This window comes from Danio rerio, chromosome 16, assembly GCF_049306965.1.
Source record: "Danio rerio strain Tuebingen ecotype United States chromosome 16, GRCz12tu, whole genome shotgun sequence".
NCBI lineage: Eukaryota > Metazoa > Chordata > Actinopteri > Cypriniformes > Danionidae > Danio > Danio rerio.
This window is the reverse complement of record NC_133191.1, coordinates 52,047,501-52,075,171: the sequence shown is the minus strand read 5'-3', so window position 1 is coordinate 52,075,171 and position 27,671 is coordinate 52,047,501. Positions and strand designations below refer to the sequence as shown.

Sequence of the window (27,671 nt, the reverse complement as noted above, 5' to 3'; positions counted from 1 at the left end):
AACTAATCAGACCAACTGAATGACGTCATAACACGTGAGCCTAACAAATCCACATGGATAACCAAAACAAAACAAACCCACGTGATCAACATACACTCCGGAGAAGCGCACAAACCTGCAACCGTGACAATAACTTAATATATTTGCATTTAATTTAAATTCCATTAATTACTTTTTTATATTTATATTTTTTATTTTATTATTGTTTTATTATTAATCATTTTTATTTATTTTTTTTATATTTATTTTTTAATAATTTTTTCCAATTTTTTTATTCATTTAAAATTAATACAGTTAAATTATTTTTATATTTTTTATTTATTATTATTATTTACTTTTTATTTTTAAACACATATTTTTTTACATTCGTTTAAATTTATTTAAAATAAATTAAATTATTTTTATTTTTATGTTTATTACTATTTTTATATTTATAATTATTATTATGTACATTATTTTTTAATAATTCTATTTTTACATTTATTTAAATTTATTTAAAATAAACTAAACTAAAATATTTTTATTTTTGTATTTATAATTATATTTATAATTTTATTTGATTTAATTTTACTATAATTTTTTTATATTATATATTTATAATTATTATAATTTACTTTTATTTTTTTTCTAATATAACATTATTTTTACATTTATTTAATTGATTAAAAATATTTTTTTATTTTATCTTTTATTATTTTTTATTTTTATATTTACAATTATTATCATTTACTTTTAGTTTTTAATAGCTTAACTTTTACATTCATTTACATTTATTAAAAAAAAGTAATACTTTTAATTTTTTTTATTATTATAATTATTATTTATTATTATTATTTTTTTATTTATCTATTTTTCTATTCCCCAATACAACACCAGGAGAAATATATAATAGAATAAATTGTGAAAAACCAGTTAAACAACTTGTTGGAGATATTTCCAAGAGAATTCCAATTTCACAGGAGGACTAATAATTTGGTCTTAAACTCTGTGCCACTTCATCTATTTAAACATTTACCTTGTTTACAAATCAGATCACATTGACCAACCCACCTCAATTTTACAAGTACACTTGTGCCGCCATATCATCTGATTTGCATAATTCCATTATTGGTTTGAAGAGTGAGGCAGCAAATAAATGATGCTATCGCTTGTCTATGATGCATTGCTAATAACGTTTGTGTTTATGTGTGTGCAGCGGTGACCTGTTCTCCTCCACCTGCCGTCTCCAATGGTGAAGTGGAGGGTTCGGTGTTCGAGTGGGGTGTCAGCGTGAGCTACAGATGCATGATGGGATACGAGCTGTCCTTCCCTGCCGTCCTCACGTGTGCCGGAAACGGATCCTGGAGCGGAGAGATTCCTCTGTGTCTGCGTGAGTCTCACAAAATTTCACAAATTAGAATATTTTAATAGTTTACTTCACAACTTCTTCTGTATTGCATGAAATGATGACATTACAAGCTGTTTAAGTTACTTTTGAAAGTAGTGTATTACAATACTGAGTTACTCTCCTAAAAAAGTAACTAAGTATGTTGCTTATTCACTTTTTATGGAAGGTAATACATTATTAATTTTGAGTTACTTTTGCATTATTTTTTTTTTTACCCGGCTGGGGTTTGATCTCTTTCAGAACTTGCAAATGTTTTTCACCTTTTTTATAGAGAAGCTCTGCATTTCAAAACCACCTATATAACCTACATCTTCAATTTCCTTTAAAAAAAATGTAGGATAAAATTATATTTTAAGAACTTCCTAGAGTTCTACATGCTGTATATACGGAATAATGAAATCATGTAAAGTAATGTGCTTGCTACTTTTGAATGTTTTGTGTTATACGTTAAGTAAATTCACTGTTCATTGAGATAAAGAATGCAATAAAGCCTAAGAGTACTAACATGAAATAATTTATTAAGGCAAAAACAGATTTTAAATAACGATAGAAGACATCCCTAAGTCAAAATAAATCTTTGAGTTCAATACATTGATTGAATTGTTTGACGTGGCCTTAACTAATGTGTAAATCATTTTCCAAAAGACAAAAAATCTTACTATATTACAAAACGCTTCTTTAGTAGACAGTAGCTATGTTTCCATCCAAAAATGTGAATAAACTTATTGCACAAAACTGGATTATCGCACAAAGGACATGTCAATAAAGCAGCATTTCCATCCAACGAGTCAAAGAGATCAAAGTCGTCACTCCCTGATTATCTAGCGCCAAATATCAACAGTAAAAACTGGTGTAGTGCTTTGCATCCAGTTTTTTTCCAGTGTTTATTGGAGTTGTCAAGAGTTTTACTTACACATAATTTACACTTAACAACAATCCACTTCATTTATTTGATGAGTTCAAAATAAGAAGAATCCATTGCGAAAATGTAAGTCTCCAGCCTGCCATTGTTTCTGTTTCTTACTGTCTGTAGTGGTGACGGTCGATTCGCGAATGAATTGTTTTTAACGGGATCTTCTAAATGAACCGGTTCACTAAACTAAACAGAGTTATCGTGAAACAGTTTACTTCTTAAGTACTAACATACCGAATACCCCTTCTGACTCTAAATAAATAAATATTCTGAGTTACTCAGTTACTAGAACAGTACATTGACTCATCTGCTGTGAAAAATTAGCCCTGATGATGAGGATGAGTGCGAGCCAACTGTCTCTTCCCTCGCAGAACGCTTTCTCTTTGAGTATGGGATTCAACCTAAGATAATTTTTGTTCCACAATATTATTTGTAAAAGCCAATTACGCAAGGTAAAAAGTAACTCACGTTACATTTTTTTAAGTAACTTAAATAATATGACATATTTTTAAAAGGTATGCGTTACTTAAAAGGTCGTTTTGGAAAAAGTGATATTATTATGTAACGTGCGTTACTTATACTGTGTTACCCCAACACAGATAACAAGTGTTGCTTAACTGAGAAAACTCTGTACAAATATCTGTTAATTAACAGTTTAATTCACAAGTGTTTATTTGCAGTTGTGAATTGCATTATGGGATGTTGATCTCAGCTCTGTTGACTTTTGATGAAAGTGACTTTTATGGACATTTTGGTAGTTTGAATTAATTTAATTTATAAGAAATAAGATAGAGAGATATAATCCCGTGAAATACTGTCAGTTTACAGTGGTTTGTTCTGTAGAGCAGTGGTTCTCAAACTTTTTTCACCAAGTAACACCTCAGAAATAAATTATCTCTCCAAGTACCACCATAATGATAAGTATTGAAATACCGTAGCGTAGTAGGTGTACTGTAATTAAACAGCTCTGCACAGTTCAAAACTGAGGCAGATTAATTACTATTATTAAGAATATGTATTATTGTCAGCCACTTTAAACATAATTAATAGTTTGACCATTAACACTGTACTGTGTTTACAGGTAAAAAGAAATAAAACGCCAATGTTTAAATCAAAATTTGCTTTTAAAAGTTAATAAAAAATGGCACTGTTCTTAAAAAGTAAAAAGAAAACTGCTGTACTTAAATTTAAAGTATTATCAAAAGTAGACTATTCATCAAAACCTTTAAATGTTCCTTGGATCTCATAAATATAGGCTATATATGTCCTCATATTCGTTCATAAACTCTTTTTGATAGATTTTGAAATATGGGATTCATGTATACTGTATATGACTTATTTGTATATCTTTAAAATCTAAACATCAACTTGTATTTTATATATATATATATATATGAATTGGATTTGGGTGAGGCAGTGGCGCAGTAGGTAGTGCTGTCACCTCACAGCAAGAAGGTCGCTGGGTCGCTGGTTCGCTGGTTCGAACCTCGGCTCAGTTGGCGTTTCTGTGTAAATTTAGCATGTTCTCCCTGCCTTCGCGTGGGTTTCCTCCGGGTGCTCTGGTTTCCCCCACAGTCCAAAGACATGCGGTACAGGTGAATTGGGTAGGCTAAATTGTCCGTAGTGTATGAGTGTGTGTGTGTGAATGTGTGAATCCCAGAGATGGGTTGCGGCTGGAAGGGCATCCGCTGCGTAAAAAAAACTTGCTGGATAAGTTGGCGGTTCATTCCGCTGTGGCGACCCCGGATTAATAAAGGGACTAAGTCGACAAGAAAATTAATGAATGAATTGGATTTACTTGTTTAAATGAGAAATTAGGTCTGCTTACTGCATGTTAGAGTAGGCTTTGTGTGTTAGAAAAGCAAGTGATTAAACCATGCCTGTCAACAATGGGGTATAAAAATATGGAATACGTCCAACAACCGTTACAAATATGGGGAGGAAATTAGCTTCAAATGATACAATACATAACAAATATTAGAAATTTTTAAATAAAATAAAACGTTTGGCCTATTAAAATCAATTTGCTGATCACATCGGTGTTAAATGCATTAAAGGGTTAAAAGTGTGTTCATTTTTTTACTTTAATTATTCAGCAATTCCACCAGGTACAATTATAAGGAGTCCTGCATGCCACTAGTGGTACATGTACCACAGTTTGAGAACCACTGCTGTAGACAATATTGACCATTAAACAAGGATTATTGAACTTTATGGGACCTTTAAAAAATTGAATTACAGTAGTGTTTTCAGCATTTTTACCTTCAATCATTTGCTATTCCCCAAAATTCTGCCCTCACAGTCATTTCTTAGCCCACCTGGTGTCAGCAAACCTGAGTGATTGTGTTTGGCTGCTGTTTTGACTGGTTAAAAAAGCCTGATTGAGTCTCCTGACGGCGTTTCTGCTGTTTACAGAGCGTGGCTTTCTTATACAGACACTTATGATTTCTCAAGACACCTATTTCAATGATATCTGTCAGCTGATGGAGGTTTTTTATGCATACTGAAGCAAAAACTTTTCGCCTACAGCAACTTTACATGATGCAGCAGGTTCTTGATACTCAGGACGAGAATGCAGATCCATCAGATGGAAAATAAGCAGACGGGTTTTTTTGATGCACGGCGGTACATTGAGAATATAAAAATGCACGTTCTGTCCACTGTAAATAAATCCACGCATTGAGTATAAACTATGTTTTTGTGAGCTTGTACATGATTGCTTTGCAATTAAAAGTAATGGTTATAATTTAGTGATGAGTAAAGTGCTTTAATAAAGTTAAATAAATTCATTTTAAGAGTTTAAACTTAGATATTGCTTGATACTAATAGCAGGTTTGGCATGCTGTCCTGGGAGAGAACCCTGAGCTCGGTGATAATTGAGCACAAGGCTCCCACCTTAATTAGCATGTAAGGGGGTCCGAGATCAGGTAGTTCTCAAGAGCTCCCCCTGGTAAAGGAGGAGATGGGGGTAGACGGGGAGACTCGTCAAAAACTAAGATAAAGGGAGTAAGGTGAAACGAGCTATTTATTGTAGGTTTGGCATGTTTTATTAAAGATTGCAGATGTGAGACCAGCCGCAATCAATCATAGCATGTGCTACTCCCAAAATTAGTTTATGTAGTTATTTAATAAAGTTTAATATGTATTTATTTTACTTTATAAGTGATTGTTTTACACAATGACAGTAAAATTAATCATAATGTATGTTATTTTTCATGAGTTTGTTTTTTATTATTATAATTTAACTGACAAATCTGACTTTGAGGTTCTTAATGTTGTTGATCAAATTTTATTTAGTTACAGTGGTATTTAGTTATTTATTTATAATAATAACTATTATTATTATTAGTAGTAGTAGTAGTAGAAGTAGTAGTAGTATTAACAATGCATGAATAAATGTATATAATATTTTTAAAATATTATGTATTATGAATATTATTAATACATTTTTATTACGCTTACAATGAAGTTCTTCATTCTTCTGTTTGATAACTAAATCAATTTTCTTTTTTGTATTTATTTATTTATTTATTTATTGTTATGAATATTGTTATGAATAAAAATAACTATAATAATAATTATTATTATTAGTAGTAGTAGTAGTAGTAGTAGTATTAACAATAAATTAATAAATACATACATTTATATACTAAAAAAATAATATTTTTTAAGAATAAATTTTATATTTTTTTATAAGTTTATAAACCTGACGTTGAGGTTCTCCGTGTTGTTTGGTAAAATTAAATGTGTTTTATTTATTTATTCAGTTATTTTATCTATTGCAATCAATATTATAATAATTATTATAAATATAAAAATAATAACTAGTATTATTGTTACTATTATCATTAAAAATAAATAAATACATTTATATCCTATAAAATAAATACTATTATATATTAAAAATATTATAGGATTTATATATTTTTATTTAGCTCAAACCTGACTTTGAGATTCTTTGTGTTGTTTGATAAAATTAATTATATTTTCGTTGGAATGAAAATCATCATATGCATTTGTTTATATGGCAAAACACGTCTTTTTCACCAAGGAGGGTCTATACTGACTCCAAAGGCAGATACTGATAAGATCAGGGTCTGGTGTGTGGACTTTGGCGGTTTTACAATGTGGTCACATGTTGATTGGTCAGTTTGAATGTCTCAGTATTTGGGCTTTGGTCACATGGTCAACAAAGATACAAAACAGTTGGTAAACTTTGCTCTGGATCTTTTCCTGCTCTGCACTTTCCTGCTCTGCTCCTCTCCTGCTCTAGAGTCTATCTTCCCTGTAGTGCTCTCAGGCTGTCTTTGAGGCCTACTTACTCTTTTTGTCTCTTCCTCCCTCTGTTTCTTCTTCTACCTCTGGTAACTTTATTTTACATTTAAGCTGGGTACAATTCTTATCATATTTTTTTTTCATTTAATTTTTTATAATTTTATACAGTTATTTTTAACTAATTCAGACGTAAATATAAAGAATTGTTGTCATTAAATCATCTCATTTTCAAGTAGTTGTGAATTATTTCATATAATAAACAGATAAACAAGATAAACAAGGCAAGGATCAAAACCCAGCAAAGCAAGACAAAGGAAACGCGCTGTAATGTCACTAAACAGTAAACAAGACTCAGCAACACTGTGTGTGTTTGAGAGGTGTATATATAGTCCATGTGGTCAGTCTATGACAATCCTTCGGCTGTGTGTATGCAATCATGTCCATAAATGGCGGATTTGTAGTCCATTAGAAATCTGCAGCCGCTAGATCGCCGGTGATAATAATAATAATAATGATAATAATAATAACAAATAATAAAAACTAGTGTTTTTTTATTATTATTACCATTAAAAATAAATAAATAAATACAGTTAAATACTATAAAACAAGTAATATTGTATATTATAAATATTATACATTTTATTTATTTTTTATTTAGTTCAAACCTGACTGAGGTTTTTCATGTTGTTTGATAATATTAATTATATATTTTTTTTTGTATTTATTTATTTACTGATATTATTATTATTGTTATTAATAATAATAATATTATTATTAATAATAATAAAACATTATTATTCGTATTATTATTATTCTTCTTATTATTAATAATAATAATAATATTATTATTATTATTATTATTAATAATAATAATAAATTAATGTTAAATATATATTGATATATATAAAAACATAGATGATATAATGCATGGTATTTTTACTATAATCGTATACACTGTACAATCAAACAATCTGCCTATTATTATTTGTATTGTTGTTTGATATAAACCTAATTAATATTATTCATTTTATTTTTGAAATACTCTATATATAAACAGATACATGGATCAAACTCATTACCAAAAACACAAAAACAGATGGTGGAAAAAAAACTCATTACAGGACCTGCTAAGAGCCAAGAATCTGAAACATTTGATTTTTAATGTTTTTCGACTACTTTTGTGAGTCGAATGCAAATGAGGTGTGAAATGAGATGAAAAGAAGCATTTTTTTCCAGCACAAAGGTACACGCTGAATAACTGCGATACCAGCACGCTTATCAGCCTTCATTTGTAAGAGCTTTTTGCACAATCCTGTCGTCCATAAATGCAAAAAGACCTGCTTTTCATCATCCATAACCAACAATCCTCTGTGATCCAGAAAGAAAAGCAATCTCTAGAGTCCGCTGAGACAGACTGTAATTAGCATTTCATTCCTGACGACTTTATGGCATTTCTCCATTCAGAAGGCAGAAATCCATACATTAATGCCTCCATTATGCTCAATAAATAACACGCGGCACAAGCCTCTTTTACCCTCACTTAATAATGCCACTTTCATACGGTTTTAGTCCAACTCCAGCAAAACATGCTGCCTTAAAGTAAACAGCTCATTAATTTACTCCTCATTAGCAGCACAGACCTTGCAAATGTAAATTAAATAAATGTATTCAATAATATTTTTTTATTTTATATTTAACATATTTTTTTATTTATAAGCAACTGTTTCACCCAGTGGCATTCATACCTAAATCATTACAAATGTATTTAATAATATATATATTTTTTCTTTATTTAATTGACTTTGTAAGCAACTATTTCACCAAATGGCAGTGAATTATTCATAATTCAAAGGGTCACGAAACACCAAAACACATTTTTGAGCTGTTGACAGTCGTATATGTGTCCCACACTGCTAAAAACACTATTAGGACACCTATATTTCACTAAAAAGTGTAAATTGGTTGTTTTTGCGTTATTTCAAGCACTTCCGGTTTGAAACAAATTTTTCATGACTATCTGGGCTAGCGTTTCGTCGCTGCTTTGTTTACACTGCAAGATGGTTTGGCGACATGGACGTTCACATTGCATGACTTTACTATAGGAAGAATCGCCGACAACTTCGTCCAAACTACGTCTCACAGCCAAAAACAAGTAGAAAGAAGCCTTTAATGGGGTAGAACATGTACATGTTTGCTCACCTGGGTTTAAAGGGAATTAGCCATTTCTTCTCAACGTTGATAATAAACTAATTTCTTTCTGTATGAAATGTCAAACCGACACGGTTGCTCCTGAGTCCAGTCAAACCTCCACTAGTTTTTCCTCCATTTCGTGGGTCCAAATAAACCGAAAAAGAGCGCTTTTAACTTCTCCCCCAGCCTCCCGCTGGCCAGCAGCAGATACACACACACACACACAAGTGAAAGCTGCTCTCTCATTGGCTGTAGGTGATCGCTGATGTTATTTTCAGTCAAAACTCAATTCACACAGCATGATTTGAATCGCCGACAGCTCCAGATATTTAGCACGCCAAATATCTCACAGGCATCTGCGACTCATCTGCGATTCTCTCAGATCGCGTCTTTGATAGTTCGTACTGTGTGATTGTCACTCACGTGCACGAGCAGCGATTTGCCTGTGATTTCAGGCATTTGTCGGCGATTTCTCAAAACCTGTCGGCGAGTCAAAATCGGGGCTAAAATCAAGCAGTCTGAACTAGGCATAAGGCTTGGTTCAAACCAATCAGCGCGCTCTATTGTGCAACTTCATTAATATTCATTACTGTCACAGTGTTTAGGCGACAGAGACGCCACGTTGTGTTGGCAAAACAAGTGTGAAGTGTTGCTTTTATAGTTTGCTGCAGTTAAGTTTTGTTTTTATTTTCTCTCTGTGAGAGCCCAGCTGGAGTCACGTGTGGATTAACAGTGTACGCGACTCGCGACAACAATAACTTACGTGTCTTAGGAGGATTATTGTTTACCTGAGAGCTGTTCTCATCTGCAAACGCTAAGATCCGGATTCGCTTGAAGCCTCCTCTTAATAAAGACGCGGCTCTTGTTGCTGGTGATTGTCCTGTCTCTACAGATTTGGTAAGAGAGCGATCAGTGCTCTTTGTTTATTCAGTTTGTTCGTATTGAACAAACTATAGCACTGAGTGTAAACATGTTAGCACTACAACCAAACTTTAACCTCATGTAGGATTTTCACCGCATTTTGTGACCGGAATAACACACACGGCTTTCTGACGCTACCTGCCGTGTTCATCTAAGTTTCCGGGAAATGCTGAGGTTTTTTTTTTTCTCTCATTCGCCATGCGGTATCAAACATTGCATGAAAAATACAGGCTTACAGCAGTTCCTCGAATCAAATATCTCGTTTGTCGCGAGGGACATTAATTAATTCCCTGAATGAAAGAGCCAAACTGCATTTAAAGTCCACCATTTAATAATTTGGCAAATAATTCGACTACAGGTGTCCATGTAAACACAGTCCCTTTGTCCCCTGTGTGTGTGTGTGTGTTTTGACTCTGAAACTCAGCGCGCCCAAATAGACACTCCCACACCAAGCCTCTTTTCTTCCTCCGACACTCCCCCCTTAAACAGAGCTGGACACGCCCACTTTTCGGACTTTTTCCAAAGTAGAGGTGTGAAAACACACTGCTGAAACGAGGGGGTTTCATGGCCCTTTAAATATTATAAGGGTGGTGCAGTAGGTAGTGCTGTCACCTCACAGCAAGAAGGTCGCTGGTTCGAGCCTCAGCAGGGTCAGTTGGCATTTGTGTGTGGAACATGGGTTTCCTCCGAGTTCTCCAGTTTCTCCCACAGTCCAAAGACATGCAGTACAGGTGAATAGGGTAGGCTAAATTTTCCATAGTGTATGAGTGGGAATGAGAGTGTATGGATGTTTCCCAGTAAAACATATGTAAAACATATGCTGAATAAGTTGGCGGTTCATTCCGCTGGGATGACCCCTGATGAATAAAGGGACTAAGCCAAATGAAAATGAATGAAGAATGAATGTATATTGAGTTATAAAACTTCCTTCACCTTCTGAAACAACAAATGACTCTTTTATCGTTATTCCTTAATGCCACTTTCATAAAGTTTTAGTTGAACTCCAGCAAAATATGCTGTTTTAAAGTAAACAGCTCATTAATTTACTCCTCATTAACGGCACAGAAAGTTTGCAGATGTTTTTTTGAGGGCTGGATTTTTCACTTGACTGAATTCTTGGTCAAACGGTGAGGCTTTTTTACCAGATGTAATGCTGTAAATCTACACACAGTGTTCAGCTTCGGCCTTTTAAAGGACCTGTGCATGCGCTGGGCTCTTGATAAGCTGTGACGAATTGGAGATTGTCACGTTTTAGTGCTGATAAGGCATAAATCGTAAGTCATTCTTGCGGGAGTCTGCCAGCGCTACAAGATTAGAGGCATGCTAATACACGCTTCCAAGCACACAGATCATAGACAAATGGCAGCTCAGAAATTAAAGCCTCGTCTCCGAGATCCAGCTCTGCACGGCTTCACATGAATAGAGCAAAAAATAAGGCTTGAATCTCCTTTTTTTTCGGCATTTTCATAAATGCATTTTAAGGGGATTCAATTTTTGCAACCTGTTTACAATCTTGAATGTATTATTTTTATACATAATAATAAGTATATACAGATGAGGGCAAAATTATTAGCCCTCCTGTGCAATATGAATTCTTTATGCAAATATCTGTTAAATCATTTTAATGGAGCAGGGCATTTTATTTACAGTATTTCTGATAATATTTTTTCTTTTGGAGAATGTCTTATTGTTTTATTTCGGCTAGAATAAAAGCAGTTTTTAATTTTATTGTAACAATTTTAAGGTCAATATTATTAGCCGCCTTAAGCATCATTTTTTTTCTGATTATCTACAGAACAAACCACTGTTATTCAATGATTTGCCTAATAACTCTAACTTGCCTAATTAACTTAGTTAAAGGGGTGGTTCACAATTGTTTTTTTTTAAGGTTTGATTGTGTTTGTGCAAAACAATGTGTGTTCTTGATTCATTTGTAAAAAAAAAAAATCACATTATTTGTTTACATATCTTACCTTCATTTTAAACAGCTACTGAGCTTACAATGTAAACAACATCATATTTCCTGGTGTCTCCTATAAGGCCCGCCCTCAGAGGGCTCTGATTAGTCAGCAAACCTAATATGTTTTGTGATTGGTTGATCGGCTTCACGTCACCAGCAAACGTCATGCCTCTCTTGCATGCTGTCTGTCAGACTGTTATGGCAAGCCGATATACCACTTGCCGTAATATATTCATGCATAGTCAGAACAAAGGTTTAAATGCTAAAACGGCTTGCCATAGACTGTAAATAATAGTGTGCAGGAACTATGACGTCAATCTGTATGCAAAAACCCGGAAGCGAGTTTGCATTTTAGCAGTTCCGGTTCCCTCGTCCCAAAGTCAAAGGGATTTCAGCAAAATCACTTAAATAAGGTTTCTGGTTAACATAAACTCAAGATATTTTCACGATTTGTTCTACGACATAAAACACATCAGTTACAGCACACTCTTGAGTTTTTAAATCAGTTATGCTTCTTTAAAAAGACGGTTGCTATCAAGTTGATAAATGGGACTGCAGGCGGTGTCGGAGACATTATACGTCATCAAACTTAGCTGGTCTGGAACGCAGCTCACTTGTGTTGAGCATTTGGATTTGTATGTTATTGAAGTTTTTTTATAAATAGTATTTTATAGTTTGTAGTGTTTTATAACTAGGAATTTATATTGTGTGTAGATAATGTTTTGTTGAAATTTATTATTAAATTTGTTAATCATTTATTTTAATGAAAGGATATTATGAAGATACTGCTTACCAGTGCAGCATGTCTCTTCCCTGCTCTCAGTAGTGCAAACCTGTGAATAAATGTATATAAATGCACACATATTACCTGTCATTTTAACGTGATCAAGTAATTTTTCGGTGGGTTTTTTCTTCACCTGAGCACATTTAACTCTGTCATAAATGCAATATTCACACTCCTCCATCAAAAGTAAAGCAGATGTGACTGTATGGGCTGCTTTTCACTGTACTTCATGACAAAAAGAATATTGAATGTTGCTCTGTGTCCATGATGGAACTTGCAGCCGGCTTGTCCCTCACGCCTCATTTCTGTCATCTGTTACTAAGGCAGGGGTCACCAACCCTGTTCCTGGAGAGCTACCTTTCTGCAAATTTCAGTTGCAACCCTGACCAAACACACCTGTTTGTAATTATCAAGTGCCGCTTTAGGTACTATTAATTGGTTCAGGTGTGTTTGATCAGGGTTGGGAATGAATTCTGCAGGAAGGTAGCTCTCCAGGAACAGGGTTGGTGACCCCTGTACTAAGGTAACTGGACTGTGTGCATGCGAGCGATACACTTATTTAAATATGTCTTATGGTAATACTATGTAGGCACATTTATGCATACAGTTTTAAAACTTTTACAACAACCGTAAAGCAAGACAAAATGTATTTCCCACGTAAAAACGATCCAAAAGGCACATAGGTGTATACAGATGTTTTTGCGTATTTATTGGTTTATAATGTATAGTGTGGATTATAATATAATAAACAGAGAGATTAATTCTTTTCATGGAGCATATTTATAAAAATAAGCTAGAAAAGTTGTCTGTAGCAGGGTGGTGCTAACGTCACAGACCAGCGCCCTGAATCCTCTGTCGTCTGTTTATAGCCTAATATTAGCTTTTCAAGTCTTGCGTTTGCATTAAAGATCCAAAAGTGCTCAAAGTTGTATTTTCATGTAAAGATTATCCGGCTAGACAAAACGTGTAAGTGTAATGAACAGTGTTTGAACACAGAGCCTATGGGAAAATCCTATAGGGATTTTATCGAGGGAACCAGTTTTATGCTAGCAGCCAATTAGCATACAAGGTGATGTATAGTTCCTCCACTCTGTCAGTGAGGCTCTTTCAGTTTGAGCCTGAGTCAGACACAGAAAATAAAGAGAACACAGCTGAACCCATGCAAACGCGAATCTTGCAAGATGTTTCTGAATGATAATTTTTATTTTTATTTTTCCGTTGGTAAGAGGAGGAATGTGGTCAAACTGTCAACATTACATTTCAGCATCCCATACTAGTGTCTATAAGAAATGGTACATTATAAGGTGGCTGTAAAACAACTTTTTTGCTGTTCTGTACTACGCACTGGGTAGCAGGCCCGGATTGGCTAATCGGGAGGACCGGGAGAATTCCCGGTGGGCCGGTCCATTTTTGGCTGCAGGGGTCGGTGTCCCTAGCTCCAGAATCTGTTGCTCTCAGCAGTCACACTTTTTAAATTAATGTATTTATTTACTTGACCACAGTCTTCTTATTCAATATTTTACCGCAGCTCTGCTCTTTTTATCTATTTTCTTGCAGCCTCATGTCCAAGATACAGCCTGCAGGTAATTTATCTTATAACTGTTGTGGTCGAGTGGTTAGCACATTAGGTTTTGACGCCACTGACCCGGGTTTGATCCTCGTCTGAGTATTTTTTTTTTTTTTCTTTTTTATTGTTAAGACATATAATACTGTTAGGGTTGTTGAACATTTGAAGTTCTAAAGCAGCTGTTTTCTCAAAAAAAAGGCGTGATAGTGTAATTAGAAACTGAATTGGAAATGACCTTATTTTAATATAGTCAGTCGTGAACTGAGGTGGGCTGGTCTGAGGCTTGAAACTCCAGGGCTGAAAAGAAGTCCCACTCCGGCCCTGCTGGGTAGCTGCTGTGATCGGATACTAAACAAAAGTCGGCAATCCGGGGATGTTATATACTGTACCAAAAAGCTGAGTACTGGGGGGTGGGGAAGGGAGGCTAATTACAGGAGATTTCTGGGAGAAATAATAAAACAGGAGGGTGGCGGTAGATGGGTCTGAAATAAGGGAGACTCTTGAAAAACGGGAGTGTTGGCCGGTATGCTTTGGACTGTGGGGGAAACCGGAGCACCCAGAGGAAACCCACGCCAACATGGGGAGAACATGCAAACTCCACACAGAAATAAACAAGAATCCAACCAGCAACCTTCTTGCTATAAAGCGACAGTGCTGAGCCATCGTTCGCCACTTTTGTTTATTTTGGTAAACAAAATTTTATCTTACCTACAACATCTAACAATAGCAACCAAAACACCTTTGCACCTAATGCATAAAAGAAATACTAATAAAAGTCAATAAATTGCAGATCAGATGTTGTGATGGATTTAATGAGGTAATGTTGTAAATGGCAGAGTCTGTCCATCTGCAATGAGCTGCGCTGTGAAATTCAGATTTGCTTTTTGTTGTGTGCTGTTTGTTGCTTCTCTAAAGCATTGTATTATTCATCAAGGAACTTTATTCTCTGACATGGGGCCCAGGCTGGGTCCTCCACTTCTGATTATTATGCATAACTGGCTCTAGCCTGGAGCTGTTGAAATTATTATTTTTTCTGAGAAAGAAAGATAAAAAAATAGTCTCAGTCAGATGAGATTGTTCGCCTCGCGCTGTAAGAACATCACAGATTCTGTTTTCACGGGGACACATTTGGCCTGCCAGACCTGAGGAGCATGTCCATTATATATATATATATATATATATATAATGTTAATATACTGTATAATGGAGGTGTTTCTACACTGTTATCCATCATCTGCCTGTCACACTTTATGAAAAAAAATACACCCAGCCAAGTTGAGTTTGTTTTTGTTTTTTTATTTGACGTCAAAATGATTAGCCATTCTCTTGCAAATATTTCCCAACAGAGCAAATATTACGCTTAACAGAGCAAGGAATTTTTTACAGTAGTTATTTGGCGCCAGTTAATCAAGAAGTGTCTATTTTGTTCTCTTTGACTCCTTGGATGGAAACTAGAGGTGTGAACCTACACTGGTCTCACGGTTCGGTTCGGTTACGATTATTATGCCATCGATTCGGTTCAATTCGATATTTCGGTGCATCACGGTACATTGACGGTGCTTTCCATACACAGTTTTATATTTTCTTCACAGCAGCATTTCTTGTATTAAAATGAATGAATATATTTATATTTATATACTATTTGTAATACAATTTTGTCAATTAATACAAACAGTCAGGTATATAAACTGTAACTTTAAACAAAACGAGCATTAAGCAAATAATATAAACAAGTATAAATATCCAGATCACTCTCTTATCCTTGTCTAGTTCTCTTACACCTCTTTAAATAATGAGACAATGAAAAGATTAATTAGGTGATGATTGAGCAGGAACACATAGGAGTACCACAAAACTACAACTGACTTCAGTCACAGCCTTAGATGAAATCAACTGAAATATAATATGTTGAATCTCTCAAAATCTCAGCAGAGAATCAGCTCGATCAGGGCCGGAGTGGGACTCCTTTTCAGCTCTGGAGTTTCAAGCCTTAGACCGGCCCACCTCAGTTCACGACTGACTATATTAAAATAATTTCCAATTCAGTGTCTAATAATAATAATAATAATAATAATACATTTTATTTGTAAAGCACTTTTTAAACATACATGCAACTCAAAGTGCCTCACAAACAACAAAAAAGCATTAAAATAGACCAAATAAACTCATCACATATACTCAGAAAAAAACATTAATGTTCACAAAATATAAGCACATATCCACATGATCACACATACAATTGTCCTTATATGAAAGCACACACCATACATGCATAAATACATAAATCTACAATAATACAGATAAAATGCGTTCACCTTACAAACTTGTGTATTCATACACAATTTTAAAAAGATGCGTCTTAACACGCTTTTTACATGCTAGCATGAATACTAGGGGATTCTTTCACTTCATGAAGGAGGTAGTTCCAAATTTTTTGAGCATAATGGCTAAACGAAGTGCCTATAGATCGCATCAGGTTTACAGAGTAAAATTCTAAAAGTCCAGCGCTAGAAGAGCGTAGCAAACGGTTTGGATTATATTTTGATGAACAGTAGGAAATGTAGGAAGGTGTCATGTTGTGTAGTGCTTTATAAACTAATAAAAGAATCTTAAAATGTATTCTTTGGTGCACAGGTAACCAGTGTAATTCTTTTAATACTGGTGTGATGTGCTCTAATGACACTATTACATCTTTTTCAAGGACACAGCTGCTTTAAAACTTCAAATGTTTTTCATAAATATGAGAACATTAAAGTGTAGCTAAATCTCCAACACTATTCTTTAAAACATCACAATGTCCTTTCCTGCAATATCTGAATGTATATTCTGTGCAAAATTCTTTTTAAATATCCAGTCCTTCGTAATAGTGTCACAAAAAAAAAAAAAAAATATGTACACCTATATAAGTAACCCAAACTGGATTATATGTCTTGATGCTAAAATGAAAATAAAATAAAAAAACTTCACAGGTAAGGTTTGAACTCGGGACAGCGGCGTCGTTTCGCAATGTGCTGACCACTGGACCACAGTGGCACTCTTTAAACAGTATTTTTTAAATAAAAAATAAAACAGGTAGCCTCGCGGCCAAAAAAACAGACCGGCCCACTGGGATTTCTCCCGGTTCTCCCGATTAGCCAATCCGGATTTGAGCTCGATCAACTCCACAAACCGCAGCTCTACTTTTTACCAACCTGTTTGCCCTTATTTAAAAAGGGATCAAATACTCTCTGAACTAAGAAAATTTTACTCAGATGTTTTTGGAGAGCAGGTTACATTACATATGTGACAAGATACACAGTAAGCAGTTTGACTGTTCGCACCAGACGAAGCACGACAGTAATGTAAATACAGCCATTCAGAAGCACAGAATAGTGCACTCACTGCACTCAAATAAGACTATAAGGTTTATAATCTAATTAATACATATTAAACCTCTTCATCATTATTAAATGTAGATGCTTAATCACTGGTATGTGTTTGGTTTGTATTATTTCACAGTTCTAAAGTTCAATTTCAAACGTTTTATTTATTTTTTTAGATCTGAGGTGAACTGTCTGCTGCTGCTTTCAGTAGTATGGCAATAAATGTCATGTAAAATGGCCTTCAAATTCAAATTATTACCATTAAACACTAAATAAAGCACATGATGTGTCTCTGAGGGGAAGCCGTTTCTAATATATAAATTTTAGGTATTAACAAAAACTTTTAATGTGGAAAATAATCCTCCTTTCGCGTGTCGTTGCTTTTATTTTGAACATGACTTAAATCAGCCTTTAGGCTCGATAGTTAGGCACACTTCTGTTGATGTCGTCAATCTGGCAACCTGTGCCTGCTTTGTTTTGAACCAGGCGTGCAGTACCTAGTTCAAACACTGGGTGTCAAACTTTCATACTTTTCATACTGCACCTTTAAACTAACAGAGATGCAGTTAAATAGACCTTATGTGGATTGTCAGAGTCAATGTTTTGCTCCATTGGTCTGATTTTCACTAGGGGTTTACACTCATTTTTACACTTGTTTAAATGATTTACAGAAATGTTTGAGGATCATGCCATTTCCATGTACTGAACTCTTATTATTCAGCTATATGAACGTCCAGATTTTCATTCTATGCAACCTTTAATGTTTAAATCCTGCATATGTGGGTGCAGATAATGCAGACACACATTGCCAGTTCATCTTTAGGTAGCATGTGAGGAATATGACAGGCTGGTTCTGGTTGTATCGCAGCAGACTATAAAGGCTTTATATTTCAAAGACCTGCTGAGAAAGGCTGATCTCCACGGCTGCAGACTGACTGATCTGCCGTTTAAAACTGTTTAAGAGCTTTAAGCACACCGGCGGCTGACGGCCATCACAGCTGATGAGTGTTAAAATGGCCCTGTTAGGCTTTCTCTGATACTGCTCAGCATGAACCATGTAGAATAGCTGTTTCAGAAAGTCAAATGTCTATCTATCTATCTATCTATCTATCTATCTATCTATCTATCTATCTATCTATCTATCTATCTATCTATCTATCTATCTGTCTGTCTGTCTGTCTGTCTGTCTGTCTGTCTCTGCCCGTCCATCCGTCTATCTACTATCTATCTATCTATCTATCTATCTATCTATCTATCTATCTATCTATCTATCTATCTATCTATCTATCTATCTATCTATCTATCTGTCTGTCTGTCTGTCTGTCTGTCTGTCTGTCTGTCTGTCTGTCTGTCTGTCTGTCTCTGCCCGTCCATTTGTCTATCTATCTATCTATCTATCTATCTATCTATCTATCTATCTATCTATCTATCTATCTATCTATCTATCTATCTATCTATCTATCTATTTATCTATCTATCTATCTATCTATCTATCTATCTATCTATCTATCTATCTATCTATCTATCTATCTATCTATCTATCTATCTATCTATCTATCTATCTATCTATCTAGCTATCTAGTGTTGTATTTATCATTCTATTGTTCTGTCTATCATTCTCTTTGTTGTTCCACATATCATTGTATTGTTTATCATTTCTGTCTATCCATCCATCCATATATCCAGAAAGATATTCTATCATGCTGTCTATTATGTTGTCTATTTTTCTATATATCATTCATCTTTTCTGCCCATCCATCCGTCCATCCATCCATCCATGTTTATCATTCTATTTCATTATTATTTATTTCCATTCATGTATCCATCCATCTATATGTATATCATTATGTCAATCTATTGTTCTTTCTATCATTCTATCATATTCTCTATTCATCCATCCATACCATCATTATATCTATCATTGTATCTATTGTTCTAACTATCATATTGTCTATCCATCCATCCGTCTACTGAGTCTACTATTTTTCTATACATCATTGTATTGTTAATCTTTCTTTCTGTATATCTAGAATGTGTATCTGTCTATTCTAGTCCATATACCTATCCATTCATCCATCTATTTATTCGTATTTGTCTAAAAGTTTTCTTCCACTCATCTATCCTTCCATCAATCTGTATTCATCACAAATTTCCCATCCATCCATCCATCCATACATCTGCGTTTATCTAAAATTTTACTTCCATCCATCTATTCATTCATCCATTCATCATTTTATCTATCATTCTATCATACTATTATTCTATTTATTCATGCATCCATCCATCAACTGAATCTACTTTTGTTCTATATATCATTGTATTGTTTATCTCTCTTTCTGTATATCTAGAACCTGTCTATCTGTCTATTGTTGTCCATATACCTATCCATTCATCCATTTATCTATCCATATTTATCTTAATGTTTTCTTCCACTCATCCATCCTTTCATCAATCTGTATTCATCACAAATTTCCCATCCATCCATCCATCCATGCATCCATCCATCCATCCATCTTCTGTCTTTATCTAAAATTTTACTTCCATCCATCTATTCATTCATTTATCCATCATTTTATATATCAGTCTATCATACTATTATTCTATTTAATCATCTATTCATCTACGCATCCATCCATCGCTCTATCAATTCTTCTATATAGTACTGTAATGTTTTCTTTTTTTCTGTCTTTCCATCAAACTATCTATCTATCTATCTATCTATCTATCTATCTATCTATCTATCTATCTATCTATCTATCTATCTATCTATCTATCTATCTATCTATCTATCTATCTATCTATCTATCTATCTATCTATCTATCTATCTATCTATCTATCTATCTATCTATCTATCTGTCTGTCTGTCTGTCTGTCTGTCTGTCTGTCTGTCTGTCTGTCCACTTTAATCCACTGTATAGCTGTATATCCTCATAGTCCACTGACAGACACTGATTCAGCGCAGTGAAACCTGCTGCATCTGATTATCAGCTCATCTGTCTGACCGCACTGGACAGAGTCTGTGTGGTCCCACTCGCTTCCAGTGGGCTCGGGCTCTCTGTGAATTAAACATCAGAGAGCATGTCAGCCGCCGAGCCCCCTCTGGCCCTCTGCTTCTTATTTTAAAGAGGCATAATTACTCTGATTTACATTCAGGTGAGCTAACCTCTGCACTCGCGGGGCCACTAAAACTCACAGGCCAACTTCTGATCTTTAAATACCCTGCAAATTTGCTGCGATTTCATATGTCAAACGCATTTGCCCCTCTGAAATCATGACATATCAAATGCGGAAATAGATTTAATTTGTGGTCTGTCAGTCTGGTTTGCTTTCAAAGGTGTTTTTCGGTCTTTTTCTGTGATGAAACTGAAGCGTGCCAGTTAAGAGACCCACCGTCTAGCTGTTTACTTTAATTTTACAGTCTGATGCACTTATATTGTGGACAAATATATGGTTTGAGTTTACAAGAACATTCACATCATGGCTTCTGGAAAATCATCTCTTGAGTTTGAAATGCAAAAAAAGAAAGAAAGTGCTGTGGGATTTTCCTCCAGGATTGTAGATCTGTCTGATTAATAATTGACTGTTCCTCTGGAAATGAATTTGCGCTGTCCGTCTCTCTTCATGTATTTTTAAATGTTATATTTCTTTTGCGCTGACCGTGTTCTTCTCAGGGGTTTGTTTTGAGGGTCAGGTCGGGTTATTCGCAGATGAATCCTTTAGAAAACAAGGTTTGTCCCGCTAGGCTTTCCTTGACAGCAGTGCTGACGGGATCTGGACAGAAGGAATAATCAGAAACAGAATCAGGTTATCAGATGCTGGTTAGCCTGCATTAAAGATAAACAGGCTGCATGGAGTTAATCAGTCTTTTCTTTTCTTTACCCTTCAGCTTACTTTATTATTGATATCATAAATCATAGTAAAGGACTCATATTTCTAAAGTTTATCTGTCTATCTATCTATCTATCTATCTATCTATCTATCTATCTATCTATCTATCTATCTATCTATCTATCTATCTATCTATCTATCTATCTATCTATCTATCGTTCTATCTATCTATCGTTCTATCTATCTATCTATCTATCGTTCTATCTATGGTCCAGTCATTCTATCTATTGTTCTATCGTTCTATTTATTGTTCCATATATCAGTCTATCGTTATCTATTATTCTATTTCATTTTTTATTGTCTATTCATCCATCCATCCATCCATCCATCCATTCATCCATCTATTTGTCAATCTATCTATTCTATCATTCTAACATTCTATTGTTCTGTCTATCATTCTGTCTATTGTTCTATATATCATTGTATTGTTTATCTTTTCTTTGTCTATCCATCCATCCATATATCCGTCCATCTATTCATCCATCCATCCATCCATTAGTCTGTCATGCTGTCTATCTATTGTTACTATCATTTTATTGTCTATCAATCCATCCATCTTTCTATCATTCTGTGAATCTATTGTTCTTTCTATCATTCTATTGGTTACCTACCCATTCATAAATACCCATCATTCTATCTTTCTATCCATTCATCCATCCATCGTTCTGTCTAGCTGTCATTCAATCTATCATTCTTTTGATCTATAGTTTTATCTATTAATCTAGTTATTCTTCTATTTATCATACTATTGTTCCATCCATCCGTCCGTCCGTCCGTCCGTCCGTTCGTCTGTCTGTCGTTCTTTTGTTCTATAGATATATCTGTCAATCTATCTATTCTATCTATCATTCTACCATTCTATCGTTCTGTCTATCATTCTGTCTACTATTCTATATATCATTGTATTGTTTATCTTTTCTTTCTGTCTATCCATCCATCCATCCATCCATATATCCATTCATCTATGCATCCATCCATCCATTAGTCTGTCATTCTGTCTATCTATTGTTACTATCATTTTATTGTCTATCCATCCATCCATCTATCTATATTTCTGTGAATCTATTGTTATTTCTATCATTCTATTGTTTATCTACCCATTCATTCATACCATCTATCTATCTATCTATCTATCTATCTATCTATCTATCTATCTATCTATCTATCTATCTATCTATCTATCTATCTATCTATCTATCTATCTATCTATCTGTCTGTCTGTCTGTCTGTCTGTCTGTCTGTCTGTCTGTCTGTCTGTCTGTCTGTCTGTCTGTCTGTCTTTCTGTCTGTCTGTCTATCTGTCTGTTTGCCTGTCTGTCTGTCTGTCTATCTATCGTATATCTGTCTATCTTTCATCTATCTGTCTGTCTGTCTGTCTGTCTGTCTGTCTGTCTGTCTGTCTGTCTGTCTGTCTGTCTATCTATCTATCTATCTATCTATCTATCTATCTATCTATCTATCTATCTATCTATCTATCTATCTATCTGTATGTCTGTCTATCTGTCTATCGTTCTACCTATGGTCCAGTCATTCTATCTATTGTTCTATCGTTCTATGTATTGTTCTATATATCAGTCTATCATTATCTATTATTCCATTTCATTTTTATTGTCTATCCATCCATCCTTCCATCCATCTATTTGTCAATCTATCTATTCTATCTTTTATTCTACCATTCTATCGTTCTGTCTATTATTCTGTCTATTGTTCTATATATCATTGTATTGTTTATCTTTTCTTTGTCTATCATCCATCCATATATCCGTCCATCTATTCATCCATCCATCCATCCATCCATCCATCCATCCATCAGTCTGTCATGCTGTCTATCTATTGTTACTAACATTTTATTGTCTATCCATCCATCCATCTTTCTATCATTCTGTGAATCTATTGTTCTTTCTATCATTCTATTGGTTACCTACCCATTCATAAACACCCATCATCTTTCTATCCATTCATCCATCCATCATTCTGTCTAGCTGTCATTCAATCTATCATTCTTTTGATCTATAGTTTTATCTATTAATCTAGTTATTCTTCTATTTATCATACTATTGTTCCATCCATCCATCCATCCATCCATCCATCCATCCATCCATCCATCCATCCATCCATCCATCCATCCATCCATCCATCCATCCATCCATCCATCTATCTATCTATCTATCTATCTATCATCTATCATTCTACCTATGGTTTAGTCATTCTATCTATTGTTCTATGGTTCTATATATTGTTCTATATATCAGTCTATCATTATCTATTATTCTATGTCATTCTTTATTGTCTATTCATCCACCCATCTATCCTTCTGTCATTTAGTGCCTATCTATCTATTCATCTAACCATACATCATTCTGTCAAACTTTTTATATCATTCTATCAGTCTATCATTCTATATATTGTTCTATATATCATTCTATTGTTTATCTTTTCTCTGTCTTTCCATCTATTCATATATCCATCCATCAGTATATCATTCTATATATTTTGTTCTAGCTATCATTTATATTGTTTATCTTTCATTCTTTCTATCCATCCACTCATCTATCATCTGTCAATATATTGTTATTTTTATCATTCTATTGTCTATCCATCCATCAATCCATATCCATCATTCTATCTTCTAAATTGTTCTAACTATCATTATATGGTTTATCTGACAAGATATATGCTAGTTTTATTTATTTGGCATATTTTTATAATAAGAAAATAATATTTTCTGAAATCATATCTTTCATATTCAGTTATGTGCTTTTTCAGTTGCTTAGTTTTTATTTGGATGCTGCTTTTAGCTTTATTTCAGTTTAAGATCAGTTTTAAGTTCGTACAATCTTTGATATATTATAGTTTGTTTTAGTTTAATGAAATTCTCCATGGTCGAGAGATGTCTGAGAAGTCTGTTTCAGATAGCCAGACATATATTTATAAAAAGTAGTGATTTTCAAACTCATAAATCTGTCTGTATTCTGAGTGCTCACATTTTATAATGCATTAGCTTACCAGTGCAAAAATAAATCGACCTTTTTTTTATTAAACACCTTTTTCTACGAATTGAAGCCATTTTATTTAGAAAACTTATTTTATTGAAGTCGACCTCAAAAAACTCAACCTTCTCTTTCTCTGTCTGTCTATCTATCGACCATTCTATCTATCTATCATTCTATCATTCTATTTTGAATGCTCACATTTTATATTGCATTTATTTTCAAGTGGATAAAATTGACCTTGTTTCTCATAAAACACCTGTAACCTACTGGGCCTACTGCACCCAACCTGGTCTGAGCTGGGATCCAATTGGCGATTTTATTTTATTTATTTATTTATTTTTATTTATTTATTTATTTTATTTATTTTATTTTTTTTTGCGCGGGAGTCGGTTGCTCTAACAAGAAGGCTAAAGACCATGGGCTCTAGCGTCTCTCACTAGAGAACCTTTTGAGGCCAGAGGTGTGAGGTTTTCCTCAGAGCACTTCGCTAGCTGGCCTCCGTTACAGTCAGCCCTCTAAACCTCAATCCCATACTGGACGAGTCCCCATGTGTAACCCTCCGGTCCTACTGCACCCAACCCGTTCTGAGCTGGGATCAAACCAGCGCTTCTTTGTATGAGAGTTGGTTGCTCTATCAAGGAGACTAAAGACCGTGGCCTCTAGCGTTTCTCACTAGAGAACCTTTTGAGGCCAGAGGTGTGAGGTTTACCTCAGAGCACTTCGCTGGCTGGCCTCCGTTACACTCAGCCCTCTAAACCTCATTCCCGTCCCAGATGAGTCCCCATGTGTAACCCACCGGTCCTACTGCACCCAACCCGTTCTGAGCTGGGATCGAACCAGCGCTTCTTTGTATTGGAGTCGGTTGCTCTATCAAGGAGGCTAAAGACCAAGACCTCATGCATCTGTTGCTAGAGCGCCTTTAGAAGTCAGAAGAGTGAGGTTTACCTGCACAGCACTTCCCTAGCTGGCCTCTGTTACACTCACCCCAATAAACCTAACTCTCATCCCGGACGAGCCCCCACATGTTACTCACCGGTCCTTTAATCCCAGCTCAGACTGTGTTGGGTGCAGGAGGACTGGTGGGTTACACACCTTTTAGGACTGGGGGGTTACACAACTTTTACTACAAATTGAAGCAATTTTATTTAGAAAACTCATTTCATTAATAGTCGACCTCAAAAGACTCGATCTTTTATTTCTTTGTCTCCTCAGCCAAGTTCTGTGGTGATCCAGGAATCCCGAGCCGGGCCAGACGAGAGGGTCAGAGCTTCATCTTTAAAGCTGAGGTGATGTTCAGCTGCAGCGCCCCCTATGTGCTGGTGGGCTCCTCGACACGCACTTGCCAAGCAGACGCCACATGGAGCGGCACTCAACCACGCTGCATAGGTATATTTACTTTTAAGAACGTTTTCCTCTTATCAATAAATACTTTATCATTTAATCTTTACTGTTTTTCTCAGTCGCTTTGGTACATTTCTCAGATAAGAATTGAAATTCTCTCCTGTTTAATCTTCAGGTCATTGTGCTACCTGTGTACATCAAAAAAGCAGTTTCTTTGAACAAGTTGCAAATGCTTTTGTACATCTATGCAAATGATTATGTATTCTCTGATGTTTCCTACTTTATCAGCTATTCATGTCATGTTGATCAAAATTCATTATTTTGGTCTCTGTTGAATAGTCTCATCCCACACAACGTTTAATTGTTCATGTTCATGGCAGTTTACATGCAAAAGGGCTGAACATACATTTAGATTTTTCTGTGTGCTATGCTGTGTTGTCTTTTCCTTTTTGTATCACAATGACATGATTGGTCAACAAACTACAACACAAACAGCAAAAATAATTACAAAATAGCCATAGTTTACATCAGAATATCCATCCACAGTGCACTGTAGTATTTACAACTTGACGAAGTAATTTTATTGTCTTACCTACACACAATGAAACAAGGACTTGTCATTCTGATGCCACTGAAATGCTCATTGACATAGAAAATTATTATTATTTTATTTTTATTTATTTATTTATTTTTATTTTTTTGTAAAGTCTACAAAAGATACATCAATATCACAAATTTACACTTTTTTAACAATTACTACGGGTAAACAAGAACATTCAAAAACCCTCAGTCACCCATACCATACCGAAGGAGGAGAATAATTTAAAAAAACACAACATTAGCACCTACAAGAATTGTCAAAGCAACTAAATAAATGTACATAAAATATAAATAACACACGCACACATTAATAAATAGGGCAGAGATCTTTCTTAAAAATTTAAAATCTTAGAAATCAGCAAAGAGATGTTGTATTCCTGACAAAATTAATTGGAGGACCCCAGTTTTTATACAATTTTTCAGTGGAACCTCTTAATGTAAACTTAATTCTTTCAATATATAGAAAAGGCATCAAATCTTCTAACCCTGAGACAGTAGGAGGAGATTTAGAAGACTTCCAGTGTAATAAAATCCATCTCCGGGCTATCAGTAACGCAAAGGCTAGAACATTAGCATTCTTATTTGAAAGTTTATCAAACAAAGCCGTTACACCAAAAATAGCAATCGAAGGGCGTGGTTCGAGAGAAATTAAAAAAATTGTAGAATAAGTATCAAAGAAAGAACTCCAAAAACTTTCCAACTTTGCACAAGAAAATACATGTGGGTATGATCAGTAGGAGCCAATGAGCACCTATTACAACAAACATCTACGCCTGGGAATAGCTTACTCAGTTTGACATTCGTTAGATGAATTCTATAAAGAACCTTAAATTGAACCAGACTCAGTCTGGCCCAGGAAGAAGAGGAATTAACCCTCTCGGTAGCCATTTCCCACCATTCCTCATCCAAACCAAGTACAAGTGTTTTTTCCCAATGATGCTTAAACTGAGAAAGAGAGGGCAAAGTATATAGAAGAATCAGATTATATAAACTAAATATAAAGCTGTGTTTCTGAATTAAGCACCTCTCATAGAAATTTAGTTTTGAAAGATGAACCAAAGCAAATGAGAAAAACTGTAAAGTAGACACAATGAACAAAAGCTGTCGCTGAGCTGGTTTCAAAAGTTCAAATTTGTACTTTCTGAGGTAATAATATTTTCCTTTAAGGATCCTTTAGCTAATCACATGTACACTTACATGAAATTAATTTATTGGAAAGGCTACTGTATTGACTTTTGTATCATTTTGTACTTTTATTTCTGAGTGTATCCTAACTATTAAAAAACATCACTATACATTATACATTGTATTTGAAATGGACACTGCATGGGATTTATATACATTTCATTTCAATTGGTTAAACCTAAAGTTTTGCCGCCAGCTTTTTTTTGTTTGTTTGTTTGTTTGTTTGTTTCTTACTGGACTCCACTTTTTTGGAAACAGGTTCGTTTTACAACTCCCCTAGAGTTAAACAGTTGATTTTTACACT

General features: G+C 34.6%; 1 protein-coding gene across 5 annotated transcripts in view; it reads left to right on the top strand.

Moving 5' to 3' along the window:
• Nucleotides 1-27,671, top strand: part of csmd3a (CUB and Sushi multiple domains 3a) — a 598,216-nt gene that overhangs the window by 539,012 nt on the left and 31,533 nt on the right. For all 5 annotated transcript variants that reach the window (XM_068214255.2, XM_068214256.2, XM_021467030.3 and 2 more), the window contains 2 exons: nucleotides 1,196-1,369; nucleotides 25,454-25,627. In XM_068214255.2, the coding sequence (XP_068070356.1) occupies nucleotides 1,196-1,369; nucleotides 25,454-25,627 (348 nt within the window). The remainder of the gene's footprint in view (nucleotides 1-1,195; nucleotides 1,370-25,453; nucleotides 25,628-27,671) is intronic.